The sequence below is a fragment of the Solea senegalensis genome, linkage group LG6 (genome assembly GCF_019176455.1).
Source record: "Solea senegalensis isolate Sse05_10M linkage group LG6, IFAPA_SoseM_1, whole genome shotgun sequence".
Lineage (NCBI taxonomy): Eukaryota > Metazoa > Chordata > Actinopteri > Pleuronectiformes > Soleidae > Solea > Solea senegalensis.
This window is the reverse complement of record NC_058026.1, coordinates 6,415,405-6,437,363: the sequence shown is the minus strand read 5'-3', so window position 1 is coordinate 6,437,363 and position 21,959 is coordinate 6,415,405. Positions and strand designations below refer to the sequence as shown.

Below are 21,959 nucleotides of genomic sequence, written 5' to 3'. Positions count from 1 at the left end.
TTTAGAAGTATTATACTGTTATTGCAAATTAAATTTTAAAGAGCAAAATATCCAATTGTAGGTTAATATGCATGACATACGGGGCTCAGTGGCATTAAACTACATTTACACTTAATTACTTTGCTTGAGTATTTGTATTTTGTATCTGTACTTTATTTCCTTTTTACTGACTCCACTGCTGAACATTTGTTTTACAGTATATATCAAACTATACACACTTATGTAAAGGAGTCTTGCTCTGTTGTGAAGATAAACCTGCTTGTGTATGTTCTTCATTTGCATGTCTCAACAGATGCACACGACATGATTCAAGGCCTTAATTAGTATTAAAATGTCTTGAACACATAGGAAGTAGAATTTTCTGATTATTTTCTTTTGTAAGTGAAAATCTAAAAAGGACAGTGGAATCAATAAAACAGTTTTGGGCCAGGGCGAAGAAGATATTCTAACATTTGCACTGCATGGACCAAAAAGTCATGTGTTATGTTGAAGGAAATCTTTTGGGTAGCTTTGTTCTTTTTTGTTTATCGTAAACCAAATTGGTCTTAAATTTCCCTCCTAAGTGACATTTAAAGAAAGTCTTGAATTTAACTTGCCTTAAGCTGTTGGAACCCTGTCTGAATCAGCGCTCAAACGTCTCCAATCAGAGTGACTGACAGGTAAAAGGAAAACAGCACTGCATTAGTTGATACTCATTATTTTCTGTAGAGCAAAACGCTGCCGTTAACATTTGCAGAGAAGCTTCTGACCTTGTTTTGTTGGACTTTACATGCACAACTCTGCCACTGCTTGAATATGGAAATAAACACAACATCAGTTAGGCAGAAAGGTGCATTTTTATAAAGACAGATGAAATACTTTGAATGAGATGAGGTGATAACTGTAAAGCTACAGTACTGCACACTCGTGTGTGTGTGTGCTTGTCATTCAAGAACATTCAATGATTGGTAGGCAGTTTACTCTCACATCAAGCCCCCATGCTGTATGTGCATTACAAAGTTTATGAAATACAAATTGAAAGTGTAAATGAAAACAGTGCATCATCATTAAATGCTGAATGTGATTGCTTTTTTTTGGTGATGTTCCTATATTTTTTTTAAACATAGATATGATATTATACGGTTTTGTCTTAGTATATAGTTTTGTATTTGAATATTGCTTTCAATATTCATGCAACAGTACATGCTCTCGTAACAGTCAACAGGTAATTTGGGCAAGACACTACAGGTAAATAAAATAAATAAATTAATTAATTAACTGTTTAATTAATGATAAAGAATGGTTAACAATAAAAGCATATAGAATTTATATTTCTTAAAATATGTAATTTTTAATTGTTGATTCATTATTTGTATTTGGTTCAGTTTCCTAAAGATGAGCTTGAACAATCCACTTGATCAGCTCTTACATTCAACTAAAATAACTTGAGTTTTCAGTCTTCATTCTGGAGGGTTTTTTATGGAAAGGTTTGTTTTTACATCACCTGAGTTATATAATATTTCATGTTGTTAGTGCCTACTGACAGTGATTTCTTTGACTTATAGAGCAGTAAAGCATTTATCTTTAACCCTCCAGTAAAACAGTTGACTTTTAATGTCAACAAAACGAGACTTGTGGGGCTTTTCCACTACATAGTACCGCCTCGCTCGACTCTACAGAGTTTGGTTGGTTTTCCATTACAATATAGTGCCTCCTCAGCGTGGGCGGAGTCATCACAGCACGGCTGCATCAAACTGCCGTGACTTTGTTTTGAAAAGCGACATTGTACTTTGAAGCTGACTTCATCCAGTGTTCAGATTTCTGGTCTGGAAATGAAATTTTGTCTCCTTTACTGTTTTGTCTTAATTGCAACTGAGTCAAAGTATCAGTTCAACGTTGATGATGTAAAACTAAATCTATTAAATCAAAGTCAAATCTGATCTAGTCTGAGGATACATTCTTATAACGTACATGTTTATACGATCTTGTTTAAGTTATTCAGGCTTATAAGGCTTTAGAACTTTTAAGGACAGTTTGTGCTTATAAAGATAAAGGGCTCTTCCACTCATTCTCCTTCTTATGTGATTCCTCTTGTTGCCAGCCTCTGTATTTGCCCTGCTGATCTTTGCCTCCCTGTAGGCTCTTGGCGTGACGCGACGTCCAGTCTCTTTCAAAAGCAGCTCTGACGTGATCCAGGATTGTCACTTCCCTGTTCACGGGACTGTTTTTCACCTGGACCACCAGTCCAACCCCGGCATTAAAGGCAAAGTCAGTACCGACCCAGTCATGGTTCCCTGTGGAGGAAAAAATAAACAACCTCAGACATTGCACCTGGAGGAAATGTGTGTCACTTGTGTCAGTAGAACCTCTTACTTGTCCAGTCCTTAAAAATAAAGTTAAGAAAATGACATGTGGAGGTTTTTTGTAACATGCTCGAGTATTTCTGGCTGGAGTGCAGCACCAAAGACGTTTCAATAGAAATACAAATGAGATAAAAAAATAAAAAAAGACTAAGCTGTCATCTCAAAAGCTTGTTTCTATGTCTCAAATTCAACTCTTTCTTCTAGAGACTTTCAGTTTTGTTTAAGAAGACCAATTTGACCAAGTCAAGGAACAACAATCAATTCCTTCTTGAGCCTGCAGAGGGTTCTGCTGCTCTGCAAAACTTCATAGTATTTTTCTTTCTAGATATTTCCCATTTTTACAGTCTTTATGCTCGACTTAACTAACCGTCAGTAGGTTCATATTTACTGGACACATTCCAGAGTGGAATGAGTCAAATGAGAGGGTTTTTTGTTTGTTTGCTTGTTTTGTTAATTTGGCTTCTCCCAGTTTTCTGGGGAGGCCACAGCAGATTGTTTTTTTCCACAGACACTCTTACTGACACACATTTTCACCAGGTTTACACTTACACACTCCTGGTGGCTGCATTTATCAGTCAAAAAAATAAATAAAACATTGCCTACCTATGTAGACAGCATTGTCGGTCACCATGTACTTGTTGTGGTTGAGTCCAAGTTGAAGATCATCCTTTTGCTCTCTGTGAGTAAAGAACTTCTGCGAGGGAATCATTTGAAAGACGAGCGTGTGAGAAACACAGCGCACACACTCACTGACTGTTAAACAATTGGAAATCCACTGTTCATATAAAACTCACATACCACCTCCAGGGAACAGTTGCGCAGGTGCATGCAGAGGGACTTGAGGGAGGTGACAAAGTTAAAGGTGAGGGGGTTAGTCTTCTTCCAGAGGCTGATCAGCAGACAGACTCTGACTCGCCTCAGCACCACGGCCTCTCTGATGACCTCATCGAGAGGTGACCAGTACCTTGTGATGTAAGCATGAACAGTAAAAAGTGTTGAGGTGGAGATAGTGATACACATACAAAGGTACTTCAAAGGTACAAAGGGCCTCAGCCTCACCCAGAAACACGTGGTCGAAGCTTTGAATGAAGCTTCAAAGTTCATTCAAAGCTTTATTTCTAACGTTGTTTCTTTGATCAACAGATGAGAGGGAAACCTAAACAGAAGCACCCTATCTGTCATCGTCTGACTTCTACCTGTTTACCACTTCTATAGTCACCATTCAGAATGATTGTTATGACCCAGCTCTTTCGGGGGAAGGTAATCAACATAATGACAAGGTGTACGTTTGTTCAAATAAAGGATTTATTTCGCACAGGAGTGAACGATGTAGTGTACATAATATATGGTGGCAAAAACATTAAAAAATGAGCAGACTCTTCAAAAGAAGGAACTAAACTACCTCAAAAATCAATGAAACAACCCAAAAAAGAACCCTGTCTCAGTCAACTCTAAATGCTCTGGCTGAGGTGAAGAACTTTCTGAAGCACCCTTGTATGTTCCTCCACCTCAAATCAGTGTAATACTGGACTTAGACCAAGAAATATGCAGCTCCACAAACACCGGGCTGTGTACCTTGTGACTGATGTTCCTCGGAAACTCCTGTTCACCAGGGGAAGGTAGTCTGTCACAGATATGAAGATGAATGCCTTTGCACTCTGGACGACTTGATAAATTGCATCAATATCTCTAGTGCGATCTTTCGGGCAGAAGAGTTCAGGCGAGGTCTGCAGAAAAGAAGGATATATCACACAAGACAAGTTTGCACCTGAAATAATAAAAGTAACACAAAAATCGAAAGCACCCCAAAACAAAAACTGCACAGTCCAGACAGGCATTAAAATGTGATTTACATGGATTTGAATGCCCAGTTTGCTGAAAGTGGTTTACCATTCTGACGAAGGGCAAAAACAACAAGGCACATTTATCATGACTAGAATGAGTCATGCACAAGAGCGCAGTGAAGTTGCCAGCATCCAGCACTGCTCCATTAACTCTTAGAGAATAATAAATTCCCCACATGTAACTGGTGAGCATCACGTCGCTAAGAGGGTCACAGGATTCATTAATGTCAAATTAGGCTAAGGTGTTTAGATATTCAGACCCAAAATGTTCCTCGGTGTGATATTAACATGATTAATTACCCACTGTGTGAGTCTGTTATTAGTGGGTGAGATAAATTTAATAAAGACGTACACCCTATAGGCTACTCCAAAGCCAGGAAATTGCTTTTAGATGAATATAAACCACTTATATATATATATGCTAACATCAGTGTGTGCATTTTTTGGATGGATGATTGATGATTTGGGTTGTATCGTTCCTCACAGACACGTAGGCCGTGGCGTGGGTTGCATTGAACTGCAGCTCCAGGGGGTCGTGTCTCCCATAGAGGGCGGTAACTCTCTTTGACCAGATGGAGGGGATGTAGTCTCTGTCATGGAGCTGCCAGTAAAATGAAAAGACTCGGTGGAGGTCCAAAGCCAGACAGCTGCAGTTATACACCACCAACCCCAGTTCCTTCCTCTGTGGGGGGGTCAGAAAGAAGCACACAGGAAGAGGTGATGCAGCAAAAAAAAAGAAGTTATTTTCACTGAATACACATGCTTTACAAGGGTTTAGCATAGAGTTAATGGGAGCTAAATTTATGCTGACACAGTAGCACACTGTAAGAGAACTTGATGATCTTATAGTCATTTTAAGATTAGATTATGGTTAACTTGGTTAACTTGTTTTCTTTTGTATGTGCTTTTAATTAATTAAACATATGTAATTAATTACATGTATTTAATTATTTAATGACACATTTAATGAATGATTTAATGGTGTATTTATTTATTTAATTTTGGCCCTTTTGGTCCTCCATACTTCTGTTTTTGGTTTTGACACATTTCTTAAACTTTTCCCAACAAGCTTGTATTTAAATCTGCACCAGAAGATTTAGTATTGAGTATTGATAACCTACTTATATCCAGAGTTGAACCTAAATACATTTACACCAGGTACTAATGTCCCACCAAAGACATATTATGTCTTTCAACACCTGGCATGAAGTGGCTGTTTGTCTCTGTCCTCTCATGTCTGCGTGTCATTTTACTCTCCATGTGTGTGTATACTGTAGGCGTGCGTGCTCATTATACACATTAATATAAACGTGTGTGTGTCTGTTCCTTCTGTCCCTCTGGCTCTTTAGTTAATTACACTCAACAGTAGTTCTGCCCCCAGCAGGTGCTCAAGCATGAAAAGTGCCAGGTAATCATTTCAAGTTTTGCCCCCTGGCTCCTCCTCCACTGTGAATTACAGGCTAAATGCAAAGTGAAATGTTACTCGTCTCTCGGACCCAACTCAGACAGCGATCTTAAATCATCGCTGATGCCCACTGAGAGCTGCTGAAGTAACTAAATATAGAAAGGCAGAGGTGTATAGAGGTTCTTTTTTATTTAAATGTGGTTACATTCAGATCTTTTTTCCCCCTGAGATGAAAAGACGCCGGTATTATTGTGCACACTCATGTTTGTTTTATGTTACCTTGGAGAGCGACCTCCAGTCCATATGAGCGCTCCCCATGTAAATGTGCTTCCGATCCACAATCATGAATGACGAGTGGAGTCCTCCTCGGGCAATAGCTGTCATATTAATAAAGTGAACCTCTGCACCTATGGGCGAGAAGGGGTGGATGCATGACAAGTTAGAAAGAAGGAGATGGACAGAATTGTGGAAATATGCCAGACGGCCTTGCACTGTGGAACAGAAAAAGTGAGCAGGCCGCCTGTGAAGTAAAACCAGCAAGATAGATTCACATATTCATTATATTTTGACCTTGATTGTGCAGTTTGGCTGACATGATGCTTTTGTGACACATGCTGTGGAAGCTGCAATGTGTCAATGATGCATTTCTTTTCCTTTACTGTATGGAATGTGCACATAATTGTTAAAATAAAATGATGAGAAATCTTTAAAAGTAACAATAAGACGGCACTTTGCATTACTGTAATTACATAGCGAGTTGGGAAAACCTCTGTACATAGTCTCAACGTATTTTAAATACGTTTTATACTGGTCAAATTTCAGATTTAACACAAACAATCTGGTGTTCAAGTTGTACAACGGCACTAAACTTTTTTGTTTTTCATCATTTTAAATTGTTAATACACTATTTCAACATGCAGTTCCTGTAAATATTTTATGTAAGATTGTATAGCCCTTTTATGGTTAAAATAAGCAAAAAATAAGTCCAGACATTTTGAGGCTTATAGGTGTTAAAGGGATAAGAGATATTGTCCAGTGACACTGGATGGTACATCTGGGGGTATAAATCTTTGCTCTGACTTGCTGCTTTGACCTAAAATCTCACTCACTCATATTATACTGCTGCTTTATCCTCCACATGAGGGTCGTGAGGGTCAATCCCAGCTGACATAGAGCCAGTCCATCACAGGGCTACATAGAGACAAACAACCATTCACTCTCACACTTATTAATGTAGAGTATCCAATTTGCCTAATCCCCGAACGTGCATGTTTTTGGGCAGTGGACAACCCAGAGAAAACACACACACACACACACACACACAGAGAGAGAACATGCAAACTCCATGCAGAAAGGCTCTTGTTCCCACCGGGTCACAAACCAGGGTCTTCTTGCTGCAAAGGCAATAGTGCTCAGAGCGGCCAGGCAGAATATCCGCTTTTATTAAATAAAAAATATGACAGCCACTCACCATGTGCTGTCAAGGTCTTCAGTTCAGCAGAGTTAGTCAGGCTGCTGGCAATCTTTAGTTTAATCCCACGAGATTTCAGGCTGAGCAGTTGCTGGAACAAGAGCTGACCCTGAGGAAGAGAGTGGTGTTCTGTATTCATGGAGCCAGGCGTCTGAGCTGTGTTTCCAGATGTCTTCTAAAAGGGCAATTCTTATATCTCAGCAGGACCGACCTCATTAACAGACTACACAGAGATTTACTTAAAAATAATTGCTTTTCTTCTCACAGGGACACCTGGGAAATGCGCAGGAATGCAGACGACTGTATTCAGACCTGTACCTGTTTGGCGGCGCTTGGCGTTGTTTCCAAGTCCCAGACAGGTGACACCACCTCGACTGAGTGCTTTGCCCGCTCCAACAGTGTGTGAAAGCCAACAGAGAGAGCGAGGCGAGGTCGGTCATGCCCAGGGAGAGAGAGGTCGTCTGGAATGTTCTCCACGAGCGCGACGCTGAAAGTTACACATTGTTTTTGAAATCTGTCCTTTTTGCTTTACTTTTTCAGGATAACTGTAACACTGACACTGTGATACGACTGGTGCATTTACTCTATGTTGATGTAATGTCATGAAAATGTGTTACTTTGATCAACCGCTTAATTAACTGGTGGTTTTACTGTTGTGTTGATGAACCTACAACATAAGTTTACACTCACATTATTCAAGGTTCATGAATGACTCCATGATCAGTCATAAAATGGAAGCCAATCATCAGCTTTGTGGGGGATGTTATTTCTCCCTTACTTTAATAAGCTAATGTGTCATACCGACAGTTCCTGCTGCAGTTTTCCTCTGTGATACCGTCCTCATCGTCCCACCAGAAGTCCATGGAGGAGCAGATCAATGCCACCAGTACAGCTAAGCAGGAGAAAAGGGCAAAGATGGCAATGCACTTCTGCTGGGTCTACACACACACACACAGAGGGAGAGAGAGGGAGAGAGAGAGAGAGAGAGGCATTGTTCTTTTTATTTCATTTCTTTTTTCATTTGAGTATTTTCGAGAGATGGCTAATTAGCAGCTACAGAGACGTGAACTGCTGCAGGTTAGTGAAGACACGCATTGCAGCCACTCACTGTTTCCAGGGCTGGAGCCAATCCCAGCTCACATATGGTGGAAGGAGAGGGTACATCCATCAGGGCAAACACTCACAGAGACGAACAGCCATACACACTCTCACACTTACACCTACGGTCGACTCACAGACAGTAATAATAATGTGTAATCATAGCCTATAAACAACAAGAACTCCAAATGTTTCCCTTTGTTTTACATTTCATGGAGAATCTTTTTTTTACAAAACATATAATGAACAACCGCATAATACTTGAGATGAATAAGTGCCATTTCAACAATATCATGCCCAGGTTTTACACATGTGACTGACAGATCACAGTGGATCTACAAAGGCACAAAACATTTAGTCACAGCTATCTGGAACTGAAAAATATAGTATCGAATAAGACTGGGTGGGCCAGTTCTGGCCCGCGGGCTGTATGTTTGACACCCCTTGTTTAAAGTGTCCTCTGCATGTTTTTGGACTATGGAAGGAAGTACCCAGGAGAGAACCCACAGGCACACAGGCAGAACATGCAAACCCCACACAGAAAGGCCCTTGGTCGAATCAGGATTCAAACCATTGACCGCCTTGCTGTAAGGCAACAGTGCAACCCACTGCACCGCCACGCGGTCCCTACACTGCAATCAGCCGTACGTTTTCAACTATCGTTTTCAAGTGCTTCGGTCAATGTCATTGATTGAGGATTAGGATTCCTGATCAATGCAACAATAGCAGTGCATCTGTTTTCCACTGGAAATGTTTGATTTGACATCCAGGCTGCTGAGGAAGTTCAAAGAAAAACAAAAAAAACAACAAATCCCACTTTTAGCCACAGAGCAGAGGACAAGCCAACTGGAACGCTCCCCAGCAGAAGGCAGATTGATACACACTAAAGCCCAGACTATAAGCAATATTGGAACGCATCATGGTTTATGCTTTTGTATGTACAGCCGGCTTTGTTGTTGAAGCAAATCCTGGCCTGAAAGAGATTTTATGACCTCTGTGCCAGGAGGAATGCACCCAGTACACATATATATATATATATGACAAACAATATTAAAGGGTATACGTGCATGCATGTGTGTGCTGTATATTGTATCAGTGGTGGCCGGACAGTTGGCGTGGTCAGAGGTTATGAAGCAGCAGCAGCCTGAGGAGTCTTGATTTCCACTGTTTTAAAAGTGCAGTTATGCACTTTTGTTTTGCCTATGAGTGCAGATTTCACTCCGCCTCATTCCCTGCGCTGTTAGGCTTTGTCGCTTCTGTTAGCCGTCAACATCACATTATGTATGCTCTTTTGTTTTCTGTCTGATCAATCAAACAAATTGAGCCTCGTGGCAGGGTTGTGGTAGAGGGTAAGCAGCAGCTTTGTTTTCTGAGAGAAATGTCCTCCCAGTCATTATGAAATATCCAATTTATAACAAGAGAAGAAGTGTGTTGAGCACGATACCATACTGGGGCGTTGGAGGATGCTTGTTGTCTCCTCTCCGCTGTCTGTCTCAGGCAATGAGGCTGAAAGAGTGGTGCCAGCTCGATGCACCCTGCACCCCTTTGCTGTCCACTGAGAGCTGTGAGCTCTTCATTACATTTAGCAGAATCAAGAAGCAATGCTCCACTTGAGGACGTGAACATTGCCTTGAGGAAATTAAGCCTCAGCAAGACTGTCAGAGTGAGACAGCAAGTGATGCAGAATGAGACAACATTTTCCTTCACTCCAAAACCACAGTAATAAGACATTTTTGGGCACAGATATAATGACAACCTGACACGTTCAACACATTTCACTGGTTTCTTGTTTTTCTGGGGTTTTGATTTGATTATTGGGCAAAAGAGGCCATTTGCAGGTTTTTCTTTATGCACAAACACTTTTACTTCTGGCTGTTTTCTAGACAAAAGGATCACTCGAAATTGTTTCTCTTGCAGAAATGAAAAAAAGAGGCTAATTTGCTTGTGCTTCAAAGATAATATGAAATGTTCCTTCTCCCTCTTCCTGTTGTATAAAGCTAAACTGAATTTGTTTGTTGCTCTTTTGTGAGACGAAAACGACATCCACTCATTGTTCTTCTGCCTGCCTTTTATCAAACCTTGGAGTTTATCTGGCGATCATTAATAAAATGGGTATTTTGTCCCAGTGGAATATGGGAAATATTGTATTTTTTTGTTGTCTCACATCTTCTATAGAAAGATAGATAATAGATAAAGAAAATAACTTCAAGTTGAAGAGAATTCATTTAAAGCTTCAGTGAAGGACTCAGAAATGAAAGCTTCAGGCAAACATGCACATAAAAATGTCCCATACACGAAGGGAGAATAATACGATATGAAGTATGAGTGAAGCAGGTGTAGTTGTACCTTCACAGGCTCCTGCGGTGCAGTCGGTCCCGCCATGAGAGCAGCACTCCTTCAAACTTCTCTGACAGATGGGAAGTGGCCGCTCAGTCACTCATCTTCATCACCTGTGCGTGCCTCTGTGTTTCTCCTCCACCCCTCGCTCCCCAGCAAACCTGTCTGATGCCTTCACTCTCTGACACCGTCCTCATCTTGCTGCCTCCTGGTCCATCCCGAGTCCTGACGTGGCTGTGTGAGCTGCGTTTGTGGGTTCACCCTGTGCTTCTCGGTGGAGGCAGTGGGGGAGAGATGGAGATAGACCGAACCCTCTCCTTCAAATGGCCAATACAGAGCTGAAGCACGGAGCCCCAGCAGCTCATCCCCTCCTCCTCCTCCTCCTCGCATCCTCCCTCTTCTTCCTCTTGCCTCAGTATCTCCCTCTTTTATCTGCTTTTTTGAACAAAGCTCATCTCGTAGAAAGCAGTTGGTTTTTGTTCTTAAGGTGAAGGGATGTGATCGTATGTGTGTGTGTGTGACAGCTGCAGAAATTGTTCTCAACTCATTAGAGCAGATGTATCTTCTGTCTCTCTTTCACACACACATGTTTGTGCAGCTATTCTTCTTAGGACACTGCACTCAATTATATGCATTTGGAAAACACTATCCCTATTACTAAGCATAATCAGTTAATTTAACCTTAACCTAACCACAATTCAAATCTCAGGTCCTCAGAAATGAGGTTCTGCTCTCCACGAGGACTACTGGTCCTGACAAAGTCAGTGTTTTACACACACACACACACACACACACACACACACACACACACACACACACACACACAGGCACATACACAAAAGACTTTAAAGTAACCCTTTAGATGTAAAGTCAGCAGTACTGTCTGCTTTCATTCCTACTGTTTAAATCATGATAGTAAATGTGCTTTTTAGTAATGCTGCAGACTCCTGTGTTTCACTTACACCACACACAGCTTTAAATGTAAAGCTCTGCCTCCAGTCACTCAGAAGTAATGCGCATTAAAGGGCCTCGGTGGCATTAAAATGAAAAATATGAAAAAGTATTTTCATCCTTTCAATGCTTCCACCCTTTTGTTCACCCCACTGTTTTTGTTTTTGTTTGTGCACAGATGAATATGATGTTGCCTAACAGCAGAAAACAACATATGCTGCTGACTCCAGGCAAGCTGCTGCTCTGTGTATGAGTCCAGCTGAATGGGAGGTGGCTTTTCTGTAAATGAAACTTGTATGGGACTCTAGATGGTATTTAGTAAGAAACAAAACAGTGTATACTGTATTTATACACATGTCTGGACATTTTTTGCGTAATAGAATGTCCTGTAACTTAGTGCTTTTGCCCATTTTCCAGAATAACTTATCAACCAACCTTAAAACCTATATCTGGCAGTAATTTACAACATACTGCGTGTTAGAATTGAAATTTGAACAGCATGAAACATATTTACGATAACACTTTTTTTGAGACTTCGTCTCTCAATGTGCAAAAACAGGCCAAAAAACGGAAACTATGTTGGTGGTGTTCTTCTCGCTCGCTTTTCTCTGGCGACAAATACGCTGATTTGCCTGCTTTCTGAAACAGAACACAAGTGAAATTACCGTAATAACCACACGTCAAAGCACGTGCAACTTTGAGATACGGTTGGAATTTTTCCGAAAGCACAAACAGTTGCGTAACTACGGTGACGCAAAGTGCGCTTGTGCAAACGTGTCGTCAGTGCTACGCTCGGTGTTAAAGGGTCATTTTGCAATAATGCAACTTTTATGACCAAATACTAACAAAACAAATCAACATTAGCCAGTTGATGCTGAACATCCATGATGACTTGACTGACTTGATCACCCCCTGGTGGCTAGATGCAGTATAGGTAATAAATCCCGCCTCTTCCTCTGGTGATATGATACAGGGACTCAACTAAACAGTCACACAAAATGTCCTCAAAATGTATCATATTGTAATTTTTGTGTGCTTTATTTGATGCTATAACATGACGAACGACTGGGATTGATTTGTGAATGGTCAGTCAGGTGTATCAGGACACCTTGATACTGTACTGCACAGAACCTGCTGACTGGTGACTTCGTCCTGAAACGGTTTCCGTGTGTGCGGTGATAAACTGAGCAGCCGCAGTAGAAGTTTGCTCGAGTTAATTATGAAACTGGATGAAGTCAGCGTGAGACGCAGGGCAGATGCAGTGAAACAAAGTCATAGCAGTGAAACCCGCTGTGTCTGTCAGGGGAAGTTGCCCTCTGCACGACACCCTCTCTCTGAGAGAGAGAAGCGCGGGGAGTCAGATAAGGTGAAATTTCCCAAAGCTGGAAGAAAACTTGTTTAAAGTGGTTGAAAATCAAAGTGACTGTAGGAGCCAGTATTGAGTTAATTTAGCTTGGAGGTATTTTAAATGATTCATTTAGGATTACTTGTTACAGTGTAACATGTGAACAGTTAATGTAGTTAAGCTTTTTGTATTCTTATAAGGAAAGGAACGTGGCTTTGATATTATAAAACCTGTATTTTATTAGATAAAGGCTACTGTGGACCCTTGATACCTTTGATTAGTAGATATGTACTAGAAAATATCTAGCAATTTGCCTTGGTGGAAATGTCCATTAGAAGCTGTGCTAGGTCTGGTGTAAAAAGGTTTTAAGACCGTTATGTTGCTGTTAAATCTGTAAATCGTCATTCACAACCTGGAACATCAAGGGCATATTTCTATGTGTTGTTGTAACCTGTAACCTGGATGTACGGCATGTGGAAATAAATGTGCAATCCCTTTACGTGACTCCTTGCCTGGTGATTGAGGAATTGAAAAAGTACCTACGAGTCAAGTCCATGCCTACAGCTAACGACTTTGGGTGGCTTTGGAATTAAACTTACATTTGCCACAACAATGACAAACCAATAGAGATGATCATACTTTCTCTAATCAAACACCACGAGCACAGAGCTTCAAATTTTAGACATGAAGACACGTCAGTTGGTTACATGCAAGTAAACTGATGACATCAACAATTTACCAACTGCACAGTCACTGAAATCGTACAGCGATGAATATTCATGGAGAAAATGCTTACGAGTCAATTTTCTAGTCTCTCCTTTTTAAAAACACTTCTTTGATGTGTGCATTTTTCAGACCACGCTGCGCGCAGAGGAGAGCAGTTCAAAGGTCACAGCAGCTGATGATAGTTCATCTCCACGACCTCCTGACTCATTAACATCACCAACACTGGGGACCAATTATAAATCATCTTCACATTGCAAAGCAACAGCAAACAGTACTTAGACTCTACACACAAATAAAACCAATCATCATACCTCACTGGGTAAAGGCTTTAATGCACAGCATCTTAGGAATGTTTTCATCCTCAAACAGGTGTAGAAACATCACAGAAGCTGCATAGATGCGTTTGCCCTGCACACGCTCTGCTCTGGCGCACAATAATCATCATTCAGCGTGACATTTAGTCCCCATATAAGTATGACTGATGCCGTTTTCTCCTCCCATTCAAACACACCCCTGTGTGTCAGTGTGAAAGGCGCCACGATGTAGCACCGAAAGCCCAGCAGCAGGTTTTCATTCACGAACAGGATGTCATTTCCTTTTCTCCAATGGGTGCTGTGTCCTGAGTGATGGCTGACTGGGGACATGAGACAGCCGGGCCACATGCCAAAGCAAGTTTGTGGATGATGTAGTCGTGAAAATTGTGATCCTCTTAAGTTGTTTCATTCAGACACAACCTCATTAGTGAGCAGAGCCGCCACCACCACCACCAGCAGCAGCAGCACAGCCCCTCAAACCAATAGGTCACGTGTGTACAAGAGAAAGGAGCAGCCAACCAAGGCATTAGTGCAGAGTGAAATGGCATTAAATCTTTCAGAAAGGGATACATACGCTCCACTGCAGTATAGTTGAAGTGTCACTTAAGTGAAAACCATACACTTACCAGCCACTTCATCAGGTACCATCACGTGATCATCTGCTTGTTAACTCAAAGATCTAATCATCCAATGACTTGACAGTAACTCGGTGCATTTAGTCATACAGAAAAACCTGCGGGAGATCAAAGCAAGCGTCAGAATCGGGAAGAACCACACTGGCTGGTGTGAGCTGATCAACCGGAATGTACACAGAAAAAAAACTGCTGTAAAGTTTTGCAGAGAACGCTCCGAAAAAGAGAAAATGTGGTAGTTCTCTGGACCAAATGTTCTTCTTTACACCAGAGGTCAGAGGTGACCGACTCATTGCGAATTTGATTTTGATCTTCATTCTGTTATGTGTGTGCATGTGCGAATGAGGGTGACTCCCTTGGGCTCTCCTCCCTCCTTAGCCCTCCTCACCACCGGTAAGCCTCAGCTCTACATTTTCCCCTTCCCCTATTATAGCTATTATATGGTGTTTTAATTTCATATGTGCAAAGTGGAATAAAGATTATTGTTGCATGGAGCCACATCTCTTGCTCCTTGGTATAATGAATTTATTGCAATCTTTAATTCATTTTCAGATGAAATATTTTCCCTGGCTTTAACATCTCCAGGGTGGCATTGTCAGAACTCTATCCTTACTGTACCTAATACAGTGGCACGTATAGCACAAACAGTGATTTCAAAATTCACTTCAAAAACAGTGTCATTGATGACACATAGGGGAATAGTGTTAAAATGCAGGATAACGTTTCCCAGAGCTATAGGTGATAGTGTTTGCTTCATGCACACAGAGACGGGCACATCCTCATGGAGTTGTGAGACTTTTGCTTGAAAAATAAATGAGAAAAAAAATTATAAATATATAATCAAGCAAACAGAGTTCCCAGCGTGATCCTCGGTGTGTGCGCGTCTCTGTTTTGTATTAGTGCATGTGTGGGGCGAGGGCGTGGCAGCAGTCAAGGAAGCGATAATCAATTCTCATTTGAGGCGACCGAGCTCAGTCGCACACTTTTCCAGCAGCTTTTCTCGAGTGCTGAGGCCACAGAAGGAACAAACGCACACAGCCTGCCATTATTGCATAGTCTGGTACATTATTAAATATACATTTATGAATGTTGAATAAACTTGTAGATACTATAACGTTAGATCAATCAAGTGAAGGGCTGACCCTTTTCCAAAGTTTTAACTCATCACTCTCCAAAAAAGATAGTTGGACAGTTGACAGTTGGCTCACCTGTATCCGCTTCTCTTTGCGGCGGAGGAAGATGGACGCTGAGTAGGTCTGCTGTTGGACAGCACTGGAGCTGCTTCTTTTCCCCAGGGACACACTGGGCAGTGCTCGGGGAGCATCCTCTTGCCCCATCGACCTTGGATCACCGAACAGTTCCTTTGGCAACCTGTGTGCAGCTGTCTGCTGGGCACAGGCACAGGCACAGACTTGTGGCTTTCTTTTTTTCTATTCTTCTGTACATGCAGCTGAATCAGCTGCTGTTAGTCTCTGTGCAGTGTGGACCGGACTGTTTGTGGCCAAAGCATCCTGTCACACTTGTTGGGGAGGGTGTGTGTGTGCATATATTTGAGTTTCCCAGGCTGCAGGGGAGGAGCAGTCAATTCTTCAGGACAGGGCGGAGGTGCAACAGGAGCCGCTGCTCCGGACAAGATGGAGAAAAGCAGACACACCGATGGAGACTAATCAGATTGTGGAAAGTGTGAGAAGACTGTCAGAGACACACACACACACGCATGCACGTGTGCACACACACTAACTCTACATCAAACACATGCAAGTGCACGGAATCCAATTTCATCCAGTCGCACTTCACATAAAGAATACTGATATGCAGTAACTTCACCTCAGAGAACCTTTTGCAAAGGTCGAGAAAGCTGCCATATGTCTGCTATAAAACTCACGCCCATGCACGTACACACACAACCATCAAGGTGACTGGAGATTGTTATAGCCTGCTCAGTTTAGGGAACATAAAAAGACTTTACTTGACTGATCCAATAGAAAACACTGATCCCCATGTGGCCACTGTGTCAGAATGATATACCGCCAGTCGTCCTTTACATTCATTAAGTTAGACGCTGTGCTGCATTATAAGATAGGAGTCTAATAACAGTTTTAAAGAGACAATTCAACACCTTGGAGACTTGCCACATTGTACTCTAGATGGAATCTATAATGACAAATGCACTGCATGACAGATAATGGATATTTAAGAGAATTTGTTAAATAAAATAAGAAAAAAGTGCCTGAATAAGTTCAATCATGTGTTTTACTGTAGAGGGACTGGTCTGTATCTTGATGTGAGCAAGAAAAGTGATAGGCAACATCTTTATCTCAGTATTTAGACTCAAACGTCAGGAAGAAAGAGGCAAAACAAATCTGACTTGAGGTTACCTGCGACCTGACAGTGCCCACAAATATCCAAAGTTCACTCACTCAGAAGAAACTGGACTTGAAGATGAGGACTGCTGCTGACTGAGGGACTTTTGGGTAACTATGACCTGGATGAATGAGAATCTACATGAGAATGTTTTGCACAAATCATAAAAACTTGACTAACAAGAAGGTAAGGTACTTGTTTTCTTGGACTGTTACATCACGTAGGGGTGAGATGGCAACACGGAGCAAGCAAAGAAAGGAGAAAGCCAGGGGTGCAGGTGCAAGTAACTCAAATGTTTATTTTAAGGTGTTTTCACAAAACAGGATAACAAAAAAGGTGGATCAGGGTAGGGCCAAGGGTTTGTGCCAAACTAATGAAAACAAACCAAAAATGGGCCCATCTCTCAAAATACAGGGAGTGGCACAACCCATAAACAAGTGATATGAAGTGGCAAAACCCTACGTGTGTATTGTTACATAACAACGTATAACAAACCTCGAGATATTTTAAAAGAAAGGCAGAGACAGAGGAACAGAACCGTCTAAAAAGTTTAGTTACAATGAATTAGCAGAATGTAAACTTAAAGCCAGCTGCTCCAAAAGTAGCTGATCGGCCTAAAAGAGGGAAAAAACACCATTAACTTAAAACAACCAGATCAAACCAAGTTTAAACCACCAAAGTAAAAAAAAATCACACGCACTGTTGCCAACAAAGGGTAAGAAAAAGGTTGAGTGGAGAAAACATGCAGCTACAAAGTAGCTTGCAGGTTCACAGGCTATCAGTGTGGCGCCAGCTTTTTATGTCCACAGCTTGACTGTGGAATTGAAGGCACCTGTGGGACAAGCAGAATGGGCAGACCCACAAAGCACACAGCAAACACAGGAATGGGGATATCTCACACAGCACCCTGGCACGTAACAGTATGTAAAGATATCCTGAAACCAGTCTAGTCCATACCCTCTTATCACAACGTTCTCAACATGAACCTCCAGCTACAGGAAGGATCTGAGAGTCCAGGTTGCTCTTCTTGTAGAGTGTGTCCCGGCTGCTGATTGGCCAGTCTGCAGGCAGCGTGGCCAGACACAGGTGGTTGTCAATCACACCAATCGACCTGAAAGAGGGGAAGAAAACACTGGCCGTGCGTGGGCATGAAACATGGACATATTCAACTTATTAAAATACATAATATTATGTGCATCTGCTTTAGATGCATGTTTAGACACAGCAATAGATGAATGTGAACTTAGCGTCTTTGTAACTGTGTCTGTTTTATTGTGCATTTGTACATTTGTTGTACACCCTATGTACTGTTCGCAAAAAGGTATATACAGTGTGTGTATATATATAAACATATAAATATATATATATATACATATACATATATGTATATAAATACATATATACACATATATACACTGTATCTATATATAGATACAGTATATATATACTGTATCTATCTATCTATATACATATAGATAGATAGATACAGTATATATATGTATATAGATATATAAATATGGGAAACATGTTGAACTCTTGCGTTAATAGTATAATTTAGTGTGCGGGTGCTACTGTAAAAGTTCTGTCGTCTGCCACTGTCACTGTCTGTCACAGTGGAGTATTTTTCGGGTGTCTCACATCACCAGACTTGTCTCTACAACGCCAGAGACATAACCACATTCTACATCCGGTGAGTCGGACTAATGAGGAGGTGTAGAATATGTAAATGCGCCCCCTCCAGTATCCTCCATGCACACCGGGCATATCATCATACATCTTATTCCCCCCAAGACCTGAAATTACACCGACTAGCACATGATGTTGTGCATCACCTGGCCAATATTATAATATATTCATATTAATTTTTAATATGTCTACATAGGAGAATACTCACATCATTTTAGTCAGAGAAGGGTTAGATTCATATCTCAGAGGTTTCACAGCACTGATATTCATATTTTATTTATATGCAATAAACTCCAGCAATTTGAGTGGGGGTAACGAAGCTATCAGGGGACGTGAACTTAATAAAGAATAAGTGCTAACAATTCACATGAACTGTTCCCAACGAGGTGGACACCCGTAGGAGCGTGATGTGTACCAGCACATAAATGTTGCTCACAAGGGAGGAAAAACCCTGACACAGCTCTGAGGATTAAGAAACTGGAGCAGAATATCTGGAGACCATACTGTTAGTAGAGCGGCGGCTCCAGCAGTGTGGCCTCTAAAAGCCAATTTGCCATGTGTACTTGCTGTGAGTGAGAGCAAGGCCAGACAGGGAGGACAGTGGTGGAGCGCTGATTGATGGCAGCTTGGTAAAGTCTGTGAAGGTGAAGAAGGGAAAACTTAAACTTTTTATTAAAGCTAAGACTAAACAGGTTTGATCTCCTGTCTGATCTGATTTTGTCTGTTTAAAGGTCAAGTGTGTAACAGTGAGGAGAGTTTGAATATAATGGTGACTAATCACTTCAATGCAATTATTTGGTTTCCATAGGTATAGAATTAGGATGTTAGAAAAATTAGAAGTATTAGGGCCAAAATTTGAGATTTGTTTTAATATTTCGAGAATAAAGTCATAATCTTTTGAGAATAAAGTTGTAATCCTTTGAGAATAAAGCTGTAATGTTTTAAGAATAAAGTCGTAATCTTTTGAGGATAAAGTCGTAATGCTTTGACAATAAGGTCGTAATCTTTCAAGAATAAAGTCATAATATTATGATACATTAATTGTAATATTAATAGAATAAAGTTGGAATCTTATGATATGTTAATCGTGATATTATGAGAATACAATTCTATGCTCTCTGGTAGGGGTGGGAATTGACAGGTTTTTATCAATATCAACGCCATTGTCGATTCTGCCTATCAATCCAATTCCTTATCAATTCTCTTATTGATTCCTGAGTCGTTATTCGAATGGAAAAAAAGGACTTCTACACAGTCTTCTGCACCAAATGCAACCATTTTGGTACATCATTCCCAAAATGATGTATGCACAAGACTGTGAACATATTGAACAACAAGATTTGGTGTAAAAAGAAAATATAGTCTAAAAAACAATGAAATTGACAATTGAAAATGAAGCAGTGAACATAACTACATCCACTTTAGATAAATATGGATCTTAGGTGGAAGCAAGACACTGTGGTACTGTTCTGATAAGAGGCAGAGTCATTTAATACAGTTCAAGCTGTTTATCGAAGTTTGTGAGAGGGTATGTGGTTGCTGCAATACAAGCACAACACAAAACTGACTGATCAGAAAATAAAGCACAACTTAGACATAGAAATACACTGAGCTATCCCGATAACAACAGAAATACAGCTACATATAAACAACAGGGATTAGCAATACAGCAACACAAACTTCTCTGATTATTGCTAGTTAGCAGCTAGCTCCGCGTCACTCATTAGTGACTATTTACTCATCACACCACATAACTTATGGAAAAACAACAACTGCCAGGTCGTCAAACAGACCCATGGACAAACCCAAACACCAACAAAGTGCAACACACAAGCAAAACATTGCAACTCACGGCTTCATGGACACACACACACCGCAGAGATCGTTCAGCAGACGCTCACTCTGAGCCGAGCGGCACGTCGACGGTGCGTTCAAGGACCTCTGCAGGGTGGGAATTACCGTAAATGTACCGCGACGCAAAATTTCGGGGAAACCGGAAAAAAACGTCGTGCAGTGAAATGAGAGAATCGTTAAGAACAATCGATAACGTTGGTGGCGTACAATTCCGATCGAATCGGTCAGTTGTTGTCAGTTCTTGATTCTCATCCCTACTCTGGTATGCGAGAGGGCCACCATAGTTCCCTGATGAATTTAGAAAAGTGAGGAGTCCTCTGTTTATTACTATCTGTAGAATATGAAGTAAAAAACTGAAATACCCTAACATTTAAGCACTGTAAGTTTTTTTTTTATAAAAAAAACTGTTGTCAAATTAAAAAGGCACAGGATTATCATGCGTTTTATTGGAAAAGAGACACAGGTATTGCGAGGTCAACATTGCACCTAACATCATTACAAAGTAATAATGCAAAACAAAAAAGTTCATACAAAACAAACAAAAGAAGTCAACTTCGAACGTAAAGTAGGTGCCGAGCACAAAAATGCAGTTATTCGTCTCTATTAAAGTTGTTTTGGCTAAAATGACTTCAACAGTTCTGATCAGATTACATTCATGTGTAAACACTGGTATGAGGCAAGACATTGGGGGGTCATAACACCGTGCTTCCTACCATTGCATCGCTATAGTGGTTAAATGCAGCCGCAGGACTTAAAAGGAAGCCCCTGTCTATGCTGGTTCAAACACAACATTTTGTAAAAAGTAAACTGACAAACCATTCATCAACAGACAGTTGGCTTTACACCCTGTTTTGTTTTTGGTTGAGGACAAAAATGGGGGGAAAGGAGCATCACAGGGGAACAGCGTGTCCTGGTCCCTCAGAGATGAGTGTTAACATAATTTCCACTTTGTAATGTGCAAAGTTTCACCTGTACCTCCAACTCCTATACACTGTGGCATCCCATAATGATTGTTTGATCCAGGGCACTTGTGACAAAATACATTTGGAAGCTACATTTGATATCACAGGGTCTATCTTTGATACACTGGTCTCAAATGACGTCACCAAAAAGGGAAAAAAGGCATGAATGGGATTTTTTTTTTTTTTAATTAAGCTATAATAAACATTTAAACAAGTACGTACTGTACATACCCAGTTCTTTTCCACATCAAAAAAGCACATGGCCTTTTCTGGAGGAAAATCATTACTGGGCTCTGTTTGGGGATTGCAACTGCAGCAGGCCAACAATATATATATTATATAAATAATTCTATGGAAAGATAAATAAAAAAACAAACAAAAAAACCCACTTCACACACATATACACCTCTTATATATCCTTTTGACACAATTGCACATTTCTGGGTTGGGCCTTCATATTAGTCTTAGGACTGTGATTTGTATTTAAATATTTGAAGTTCTGTGTGTAAACTGCAAGATTTTTTAAGAGTTGGAGATAAGATCAAGAGTTTGGAAAATTCATTTTTAATATTACCTCCCTGTCATCGTTCACATCTATGGAAGAGCATGTGGGCCACATGTAAAAAAG

General features: G+C 40.7%; 1 protein-coding gene and 1 long non-coding RNA gene across 2 annotated transcripts; both read right to left on the bottom strand.

Annotated features, from left to right (window-relative positions):
• Positions 1-755: 755 nt before the first annotated feature.
• On the bottom strand, positions 756-10,774 carry pld5 (phospholipase D family, member 5). The gene is made up of 10 exons (XM_044027528.1): positions 10,507-10,774; positions 7,864-8,000; positions 7,381-7,549; positions 7,063-7,171; positions 5,871-5,998; positions 4,671-4,868; positions 3,918-4,069; positions 3,141-3,306; positions 2,946-3,036; positions 756-2,273 (listed from the first exon to the last, which is right to left on the bottom strand). The coding sequence occupies exons 1-10, from the start codon at positions 10,540-10,542 to the stop codon at positions 2,020-2,022; spliced, it is 1,440 nt and encodes a 479-aa protein (XP_043883463.1). The 5' UTR covers positions 10,543-10,774; the 3' UTR covers positions 756-2,019.
• A 3,064-nt stretch (positions 10,775-13,838) lies between these two features.
• LOC122770588 lies at positions 13,839-18,192 on the bottom strand. The gene is made up of 3 exons (XR_006360533.1): positions 16,844-18,192; positions 15,674-16,085; positions 13,839-14,566 (listed from the first exon to the last, which is right to left on the bottom strand). It is a non-coding gene; the product is annotated as an uncharacterized LOC122770588 (long non-coding RNA).
• Between the last annotated feature and the right edge of the window lie 3,767 nt (positions 18,193-21,959).